The following is a 10785-nucleotide window of genomic DNA, read 5'->3' as shown; positions in this document are numbered from 1 at the left end:
TGCTGCTTCTGGGTGAGATCAGGAGTGTTCTCCAGTGGCCCAGGCCATGATGAGTGGCCCCCACACCCCTCACCCTGTTTTTCAGCTTCCCATTCAGCTGCTGCTTTGCAGAGAATAGTGGAAGGAAAGAGGGAATGGCCTGATGACTGATTTGCTGTTTCAGCCTGTGATAGTTGTTTTCTCCACTAAGGCAGCGAGCAGCAAGCACAGAGTACCCATTAATGCAGACCTCAGATGTGCACATTGGAGAAAGGCATGGAGGAAGAAAAGGGTGCAGGCAGAATGTCAGTGGGGAAATAGAGATGTGGCTGGTATGCAAGAGGAGGTGTGGATGTGTACAAGGAATGCTGGGCTGAGAAACATAGAATCATATAATAATTTGGGTTGGAAGGGACCTTTAAAGGTTGTCCAATGCATGAGGGAGATGTATTTTGGGCAATGACACTGCGTATGCACCTGAGGGAGCTGAATGAGAGGAGCAGTGGGCAAATAAGTAGGCAAAAGCTTGTCACTCTGTTCTGAACTTCTTTCCTTGCTGTGTAGCACCCCTCTAAAGCAACAGACTGTATTGATTTGGAGAGGTGAAAGACTAATGGAACCCTTGTCCCTCTAGCTTTAGAGGAAGTATTAATTTGGAGTCCCTTTGGAAATGATTGGGACTATCCCAACTGAGTTTAATGTAGTCCATTCCTTGTGGAGTAAATCTTTCACCAGAACAATCATAGTGTCTGACCGAAGTTCACAAGCTGCATTGCATTTATTAGAGACAAAAACAGTATGGAAGAAATCTGCCTTGAAACAACAAAATGGTTAAACACACAGCTTACCAGCTCCTGCCTACCTCTGCAACAGGTTCTTGGCTATCAGGGTCTGCAGATCTAACAGATTTTTGATCTTGGTTGAAGATTTTTTCAACTCACGTCAGAGCTCATCTGGTACAGATTTTCCTCCAGTTTTTTAAGGTGGCTTCAGGCCACCAGCAAGGATGGACCTTTTCTATTTTTCCTTAAAGTCCTGTTACTCACGCCAGAGCTTTATAGTAACTCTGTTCCCAGAACCTGGGGTTAGTCTAGAGCACACCACATAGGACCGATGGAACTTCCTGGCCATCAGATCTTGTCCCATGTTGCAAACACTACCACATCAGTTTGCTCCTTTTGGAAATGTGAAGAGCTCCATCCTAACGGTAATTATTGTTTCTGTCCTGTTACCTCTACTGAAAGTACTTTTCAAATAATACATTTTCTTATGTTTAAAAATCATCTCATTTTTAGCTTAAATGTATTAATGGGCAGCTCATACCCATTTGCTTTTGAACAAAATGCCCGTGATGCACTTAGCCTCGGTAAGGCAAGTTTTCACACATGTTCCCAACAAGAGCCCTTGGCATTGCTTCGCTCCCACGGATTCACACCAGCCACACCGGGAAAGGACGGGTGCTCTTGCTGTGCGAAGGGACGGGGTTTCGGTACGGATGGGAGCTCGGCATTCGGGGTGTGGTACCGCTGCGAATGTGGGTTGTCGGTGGGTGCACAGGGTAGCCGGGAAGTGAAGGCACCGGGGGTAGCCGCGGCTGACTTGGGGCGGGCGCTCCGGCCATGGCGTGGATGGGGACACGGGACAAGGGGCTGGCTGGGGTCGGTGGGTATGGCGGTACGTCTCGGTGTTTTGGGGAAGGGAATATGGGCCGCTCTCAGCGTCAGGGCATGCAAAGAGCGTGGGGGGCAGAGGTGGGCAGGGAATGATGGTGGGGGGCTGGACTGCCGTGGGGACTGGGGCGACGAGCGGGGCCGGCTGCGCTTGCGGCAGCGCAGGGACACGGAGGGTGCGGGCAGCGGCGACAGCCCCGGGGTGGGGAGGTGGCGGTTCCTGCGTGCCCGTGGGGGCGCCGATGCCCAGCGGGGGGGCCGGGCGGTGCCGCGGGCGCGGGGCCGTACGGGGCGGTGGCCGGCGGGCCGGGCCGCCTGACGTCACGGCCGGGGCGGCTGCAGCTGCGGGCGGCGCTCCCGAGGCGGCGGCGGCTCCGCTCCTGCGCTCACTCCGCGCTGCCGCAGCCCCCTGCGCCCGCGCGCTCCCTGGCCGCGCAGGTAAGGGGGGGCTCTGGGGCGGGCACCGGCACCACGGGACAGGACCCGCTCGGCTCCGGCAGCCTGTCCCCGCCGCGGCGCGGGGCTCTGGCAGCCGCTCCCTCGCTCCCTTACCGCGGGCAACTAGTTGGGGGAGCGGTCGGGCGGGGCTGCCCGGGATGCCGAGGGTTCGCGAAGTCGGAGCGGCGGCGCGGTGGCCCGTCCCCGTGCCGTCCCGATCTCCTGCCCCGCGACCCGGCGGGGAGCCGGGTCCGCCCGGAGCGGGGCCGTGGCGGGGCGCAGGGCGGAGGCTGCCGCAGCCGGGTTTGGGGCGGGGGGAGCTGCGCAGGGTGGGTGCCACGGGGCGCTGATGTGTCCGGTTCTCGTTGCAGGCTGCTCGGGTACTTCAGAGCGAGCGGGAGGCTGAGCCGGCAGCATCCCAGGCATTTCCAGCGAGCGCCCGCCAGCAGCCCGGCACGGCAGTGACTGAAATTTAGGCGTCTTCAGAGAGGGGAGGAAGATCCTCATCTTCCGTAGCCTCCTCAATGAGTGCCAAGCTCTCCAAGGAGTTGAGGCTGTCCCTGCCACCTTGTCTTCTGAACAGGACATCCACCACCTTAAATACCAGCACCACCTGCATCACCCAAGTGGGTCAGCTCTTCCAGTCCTTCTCATCCACCCTGGTTTTAATTGTCCTAGTCACCCTCATCTTCTGCCTGATCCTCCTCTCCCTCACCACCTTCCACATCCACAAGAGGAAGATGAAGAAACGGAAAATGCAAAAGGCTCAGGAGGAGTATGAACGGGACCACTGTGCCCGCAGCAGCAATAGCAGCAGCCAGCACCCTGGGACAGTGGTGCAGGGAGAGGCAGCCCAAGGAAGAGACAGCCGACTGGGAAGACCCCCCCAGGACTTGGAGATCCAGCGCTCCTCTCCCTCAGCAGCCCCCGGCTCTCAGCAAGCACAGGTTTGTTTGGACACAGCTGGTGCAGGGCTCCTGCAGACAGAGATTTTATCATGATGGTTTGGGGGAGACCTCGTGAAGGCTCTGATTTGTGTTTGTAAATACCTGAGTGATTATTCTAGTCCCTGAAGAAGAGGAAAATATTGCCAATTCAAATGAACGAACAAGCCCATGATCCAAGTGCATGACAGATCACATTGAGTTTCTCATTGACTGTGTGAGGAAAGGATGCATCTTTTAACTGGAGAAGGAGCTGCACACAACTACTAAAGATGAAATCATCCACTTGCAGGAGAGGGTCAGGGGTAGGGTGTCCCTTTTCGCTGGACATTATTACCCCAGGGACTGGGATGTTCCTGCTCTTGGGATTCCCGCTGCACCCTGTGTCACCGTTGCATGGTGTTGGTTGGGGTGTGGGTGAGTGGTGTGGGGGGAGAGGCAGGTCTAGTGGGTGCCTTAGGACCCTCCTGTCCCCTCAGAGCAGACTGGAAGTACACTGTGGTCTCTCCTTTTGTGCTGGGATCTATGCCCCTGTCCCGCCCCTCTCCTTGGGAGGACTGGATATTATTTTGTGTTGAAATGGCTACACCTACCCCTAGTTGGGCTTAACTGCAAACACTCTCTGGCCCCACATCCTTGTGCCCCCAGCTGCAACACTGATTGACCCACTATCTGGGGGATGGGATGGAGTCAGCTGTCTGCACAGTGATGTTTGAGCTTTCTACTCCCTTCAGCTCCATTCATCTTCAAATGCCTCCCCTTCCCCATCCCTATCTGCATCTCATGAAACCTGAATGCCATGAAACCTGAAACCCAAACCCAGTGCCATTCTGTGTGGAAGGGAGAGGTAATGTGCAGTAACTTGCCTGTCCTCTCCCAGGGGAGGTTGTGTTTGTACCTCCTCTTGGTCCTGAAACAATCCAGTTCTGCACCAGGCACCCTGCACTGAATGCCTGCGTTTATAGCCTTGCCTCCCAGTAAGGAATCCTGCAGCAGTACCCATCTCGCTTCTACTTTTTTAGGCTGATGTGTATTTTTAACCCTAATCTTGTAGACAATTAGGGACAGACAACACTTAATTTTCTCCTGTTTTCTGTCTTAGGGAACGAACCATGCAGTTGTGCAAAAATGTCCACTCCTAAACCCTGGTAAATATTTATTTTAGAGGTGGCTGATGTAGTTTATCCCTAGCAGGAATTGAGAGTTCTTTTGTCTGTGGATGGTGGGTGTGAGTGGCTGCTGGTACTTTGTGTGTTGGAGGAAGCAGTGTCGATTACAGACAATGCGGCTTTAATGATTAAATCAGTGACCATTACTTGAAGGTGCCTTAACAGAGTGCCATATCCAAACTTTGAAACATTGAGTGTGGTATCGTAGCAGAGGCAGCCCTCTACTGTGCATACTAACATCTAAAATTACAGCAAAGAAAAAGTGATCCTGAGGAATTTAATCTTTTTTTTTTTCTTTCTGTCCCAACACTAAAAGTGATTTGAGGAGATAGTAATAGTCCACAGAATATTCTGTATCCTTTGTATTTCTTCTGTGCTGTGCTCTGCCTCCCAGGGTGGCTGACTAGAAAAAGCCCAGACACATGGACCAGGAGGTCTGGGGCCCTAATCTGGGAGTGAATGCCATTAACTAATTTAAAACAGGGAAAGCGAATGGCAGAAGTGCTCCATAATCCTCTAATAGCCCCAAAATGCAGAGTTTTCGGGGCAGTGTTTCTGTTACCGAGTTTTATTCCTTTCCGATCATTCCTGGTCTGATGGGAAATTGCTGTTGAGTTTGGATCCATGCCTCCAGTGCTTTAGGCAAGTACTGTATCATCCAGCTCAAGGTGCTGCTCCACCCTCTGAGGTTAGTGTGGTGAGCATACCGTATCTGCGACCAAGTGGTGTTTGCCACTGCTGTTTGATAGGAGTCATGGCTGACTCTTGCCGCCAGTTGGTGGGATCAGATGCTAATGGCTACTTCACTGTTGCTGGGCAAGGAAATTGGCTTTGTTTTGTTTCCCCTAATAAAGGATGCATGAACTTTTGTGTTTAACCTCCTTATGCAACTGCAGCACAATATTGCACCACAGGGAATAGATTTAGGACAATGAAGAGTGTTCGGTGAACAGTAATGGAACTCCTTGACCGTTGATCTCCGCTAAATAGAGAGATATTACTTTCCCCTTTATTTTGTGCCTTTAAAAAAAATCCCCACAAACCAACAGTGTATAATTTCGAATTTTATAAAAGCAATAAGATGTTCCAAATCACTCCAGTGCATTTCTGGTTGATGATTCCACTTCTTTAGTGTCTGAACTCAGATATTCTTCCCTCTGCCTTATGCACTCAAGGCATGCAATAATTTCCCAGAAGTGTACTGCTTGTCACATCTCATTGCATTTATAAAATTGCCCTATTTTTGAAGAAAAAAAGAAGGATGGAGAGATAGATATATATATCTTTATATATATATTATGGATATACAGGTATATGTATTGTTTATATAAACTCATGACACTAAAAGTAGTTGCAAAAGTGTGACTAAAGTTAAAACGTTACCATGTAAAACTCTATCCTGTTAATTAGCTTTGATTTAATATTTTAATATCTCTGTATTTATGTAAATCTGTGTAAATTATATGCTCTATTAGTAAAATTTCATACTGACTAATTTTTGCAGAACTGTGAGCTTCTTGTGGTGTCATTTAAGGTTTTTTATTTCTGAAGTTAAATTAGACAAGATATGAGAAGTTATAAATTCCTATTATCACACAGAATTACTGCAATAAGGTTCATGTGTACTCCCAATACACAGTCCTATCTTGAGGTATTGCAGGCTTATGAGGTTTAATTGAATGGTCTCAGAAGATCTAGCTGATACAAGCAGGACACGTAGGTTTTCATTTTCATGAAACAATAAGCAACATAGGGAATAGATGTGGATTTTTAAAACAGAGTTTATGCTTGGAGGTTCTGTCAAATCAATTGCTTCAAAACCCTACAGCTACAGCTAAACTCCTGCACTTAGCATTCAGTATTAATAAGGCTGATGCTTCTTTCCCCTCCCCCTCCTACTTAAACTAGAAAAGAGTAGAAAATTGTTCATATTTCTAAAGCATACATTTTCAGCTAACTGTGAAACTGCCCAAAGGGTTTTGAAAATACATATTTTATGCAAGTGTAATATCTATGTATCTGTATCCATATATTTAAATATTTTTGTGTAACCTTTTCTACGATATTTGATAGAGATGCTGGGTAAATGCTTGTACCATTCTCAAACACGAGGAAGGATTTATACCCTCTCGATGTGGACATTCTTTTTCCTGTGAATTTGCACTGGTTTCGACAAGTGACAATGATGACTGGGCAGCTGAGTGCTGACTGTTGGAAGCACAGACAGTCTTTCCTCTCTCTGCTAAGGGGCACATCCTCCAGCTGGATTTTCCTGGTTCTGAATTGGAACTGGTTGCCCACTAGCATCCTGCATGTGTAAGAATTAGAAGTGCTGTGGGGCTCAATAGTTCCTGTCTGGTCCAGCTGTCATTTTGTGGAAGAAACACGACAGCCGTGACTTGTTTTGTAGAGCCTAGTGAGAACAGAGCTGATGGGCAATGTGGTGGCCATGCTGGGTCTGGATTGGAGAATCAGCAATGCCTTGTCCTGCACTCCTGTCCTCAGAGCCTGCTGCTGCCCTGGGGATTTGTACAGCTCCTGCTGGCATCAGCAGGAGTGGCTTGCACTGACTGCCAAGAAACTGGGATCCCATCTGTAGTCCACATGGAGGCTGACAGCTCTCCACACCACCACCACTGACCCTGCTCTGCACCTGTCTTAGCAACCTCCACGGGGATGGAAGCCACTGCACCCCATGAAGGCTAGGGTGCTTCAGCCTGGTGGCACTGGGGAACTCGCACTGCTACTGTTAGCTCTGCTTCTGTGGACTGAGGAATTTAGGTTCTACGTGGATCCTATGCGGATCATGGACAGGGAATGTCATTTCATTAAAATGTATCATTGTGACATTTTTTTCTGTGGGGGTTTGTCTACTGCAAATATAGTTTCAGATGGAATTTGCGAGCTCTCCATCCAGACATGTTTTAACTTTTGAAACATCTCTCTCAGATGTATATCTATAAATTTATAGATATAGATCTCAAAAGAAATGCTGGACAAAAAGCAAAGAACAGAGACTCCACATTATAGACAAAACTGTCCTATGACAAATCTTTTTTGCTTTTATTTAAAATTAATTTTAGAGGCTATATCTTTGATGTAAATAGCAAGTTACTCTGTGATTAATGTTTTCCATAGCATTTCTGAGTAATTGCTATCTTGTTTCTGGAAAGCTGTGTCCAGTGTTATGAAGCAACTGTGCTTTTCTTCTTCTGTTGTTATGAATATGAGTGCAATTTTTATGTAGGGAGGAAAAAGAACATGATTTGACTCTTTAGATAGGACTGAATTATTTTAAATCCAGTTATAGGACTTGGTTGCTTTTTTTCTTTCTAGTTGTTATTCTCTCTGCACGTTCGTATTTTTTCTATGTGTACTTGAAACCGTACATTTTAATAAGTATGCAAGTTACGAAGGGAAACATGAAAAATTATGTGGTAAACATTCTTTTTCCTCTTTTGTGTAAATAGCAAAATTTATAATGACTTAGATACCATTTCATTGTATTTCTCATCTATATAGAAATTGGCATGACTCATATACCAACCTTTAATATCACTTTCATTTATGTTAAAAGTTAGAACTACTTTTATCCGGGACTGACCTTTTCATCTCTTTCTGGTACTGAACATTTTTTCCAAGTTTTCCATCTGATCGCTAAATAAATTTCTAGTAGAACAGAGCCTCCTTCTGTTTTTAGTCTTTTACATGTAGGTCTCTGGTCTGAATCCAGCCAAACTCAATAGTGTAGAAAATGTCTTATGACCTTGCAAGAACTGGATGGTGTATGAGCTTGAGGAGAGAAGTGACTGACAAGCAAACAGGTGAAATGCCTAACAATGGTAATAGTTAGCTTTCTTGTTTGGAGTTGTGGAAGCGAAGACTCCCTGTCCACTGAATTGACCTGGGTGAAGGGTTACCCATTCCAGCTGCAGCAGAGACAAATATCAATGTCCTTGCTGATACTGTTGCTCTAAACCATCATTTTCAATATGACATTAGATCTTATTTCTGTAAATTATATGTCATGTATTTCTTATTCAAATCAAGGAGGTTTTCACTGCTTCATCAGTACTACATGTTCTCTGTGGATAACTAGAAGGATTAATTTTCCAACCCTTTTAACCCAATACCTCTACAAGCATCAATTTTGTATGAGTTAGGAAATAAATAAACATTGGATCAGAACACTGTCAGTAAAAATTGCCTTTATTTATATAATTTGGTGTTCCAGTTGACTTTTCCTTGTTGTTTTCTTCCTTGAAATGGAGCAATATAATCTGTTCATTATTTTACTTTTCTAAAGAGGACAAAGGCTTTAAAGCAGTCACTGCAAAAAACACATATACAAACAGGAAAAGATTTCACAATTTACAGCAGAATAAAATCATGTAGGTTTTCTTTTTTTTAGTTTCACATTCTTTGTCCTCTGTTTTTCAGACCCCATCAATCAACCAAAGTTTTTACCTAAAATCTTCTGAAAAAACTCGCATAAAGCAGATGGATTGCTTTGCTTTTATAGTTTTGCTTTTCTTACTACACAGTCACTGACAAAGTACAGGTTAAAACATTTCATACAGTATCCTAGGGGATTATGAGTACTGTAAATTAAAGGGCAAGTATAGAAGGTTATAAGGAGAAGATATTATCTCTATAATATAGTAAAAGCAGCAAGAGCTGGAGGATGAATTTATGATTCTAAAGGAGTGCCTTTACATTTTATTCCTGGCTCTGTCACTCACACGTGAGGCTCTCAGCTTCCAAGCTATTTATGTAATAAGTGACACATAACTTATCTAATAAACAAAGACCTGGGGAATCTGCAAATATACAGTCCTGAAATGAAATTAAGCATTATATACATAAAAAAATACTGATAGCATAATACAAATTAAAAGAGTCTTTATGCTATAATCACCTGCCTTGGATTGTTCAAGTGCTTACACTTGGCAGCAAGATCCAAGTGGCACACTGCACAGCTGGGATACGGATGGCTGGGCAAGATGCTTGAACAGTCACACTGAAAGGCTCAATTTAATTTTTAATTTGAAGTGGAATACATGTTATGGAGGAGAGCCAAGACGACTAATGTTTATTTTACCATTTCATCACACATAACACTTTTTTTTCTCTGTACAGAAAAAAACCTAGTATGGCTTTAAGCAGAGTGCTGACTAAGGTAATAAGAATATAGGAAAAGACAATTCTTGGGAGTAAACCCATCTCTAATGAAATTCATGACACAGCCTCCCTGAACTCAGTGGGGCCTGGACTGTGCCCAACAGGATACCAGATCTCACTCTCTGCTGTCTGTGCATCCCTTGCCAGTGTCAACAGACTCTTGATTTCTGCATTTAGCATTTTTAGGTCACATGGATTTCTCTTGTCTTTTGACTCACAGTCCATACCCAGCTCCTGTGGGGGACAGTGAAGGATCGCCTGGGGGTTACCTAGATGTGATATGCTTTTGCTCACTTTTCTTTAGGTTTTTTTGTGTCCTGCTATCATCTCTTAATCAGACTTTCCACTAGACAGCCTGTCTGGTTAGTCTTTCCATGAGATGGGATATGTTGGCCAGGCTTGTCTCTTCCTTCCAGCCTATCTCTGACATTAGGAGATTCCTTACTGTAAGTGATCAGTTGGTTTGATTTCTGCAAAGGTTCTGTAGGACTTTGCTGTCATCTTGGTCTAGCATTGTCACACATTTACCCCCAGTCCAACCACTCTGCAGCAAGATAGAAGCTTTTGAGAAAGTACTGGACTTCAAATAGCCTGAGAAATACCAGTACACTTCCCAACATGGTCCACTGGCTCTGGAACAGCATCCTGATTAAACTGCCAGCCCAAGACCACAGGCTGAAACTGCTGAGAAATCATCATTCTTTGATATCAAGAACACCACTATAAGGAAAAAAAGTATCAGTTTCTAAAGAAGGGGGAATAAATATATGAGAGGATATGGTGATAATATGGGTATTAATATATAGATATATGTAAAACCTGTGAGACACACAAGGTCAACCGAATGTCTAGTAATGGCCAGCCACCTGGTCCACATTTTCTTCCTTTGAATCAGGTTGTGGTCTTGAATGCTATTAGACATATCCTTTAACTTTGCTGCTCAGCTAGAAAAATCAGTCAGTGAGCCTGTGCTTGTTTATGAACTCCAGCTAAACTGTTAAAAGTATATTTGTTTTCATTATAGAAATACTGTTTCTATTAAATCATCCTTTTGACAAGCCTCAGCAATAGCATAGGGGAGCCTTCACTTCCAGCACATATGTTAGAGCTTGTTCAATCTGGCAAATGAGATGCGTGAAGGAAGACAACTGTCCAGATGATCATATAGGGTCACTGCAAAAATCTGTAAACGATGATTGCATTTGAACAGAAAGCAAGAAACATATTAAATCCTGACACAACCATGATTTTTTACTTGTCTACAGTGAAGCAAGGTCAGAATATCTCTGCTCACCACTTTTGTTGTTTCGGATTTATGTACTGCTAGAACTGAGCTGACTATGAGCCATTACCTATTTGACAGAGCTCCTCTGAAACCAGTTCCTCCTGAGATAAAGGGATGAA

At 45.2% G+C, this 10785-nt stretch overlaps 1 protein-coding gene across 2 annotated transcripts; it reads left to right on the top strand.

Annotated features, from left to right (window-relative positions):
- The first annotated feature begins 792 nt into the window (after positions 1-792).
- On the top strand, positions 793-8397 carry CUNH11orf87 (chromosome unknown C11orf87 homolog). 2 transcript variants are annotated; one of them, XM_027677262.1, is made up of 2 exons: positions 793-1468; positions 2459-8397. In XM_027677262.1, exon 2 carries the CDS (start codon positions 2612-2614, stop codon positions 3086-3088), a length of 477 nt encoding a protein of 158 aa, XP_027533063.1. In that variant the 5' UTR covers positions 793-1468; positions 2459-2611; the 3' UTR covers positions 3089-8397. The 2 variants fall into 2 exon arrangements, with proteins under 2 accessions (XP_027533063.1, XP_027533062.1); XM_027677261.1 differs by lacking the exon at positions 793-1468 and adding an exon at positions 2037-2087.
- Positions 8398-10785: the final 2388 nt, after the last annotated feature.

This window comes from Neopelma chrysocephalum, unplaced genomic scaffold (assembly GCF_003984885.1).
Source record: "Neopelma chrysocephalum unplaced genomic scaffold, ASM398488v2 Primary Assembly neopelma1_43, whole genome shotgun sequence".
Lineage (NCBI taxonomy): Eukaryota > Metazoa > Chordata > Aves > Passeriformes > Pipridae > Neopelma > Neopelma chrysocephalum.
This window is presented reverse-complemented; position numbering and strand designations above follow the sequence as displayed.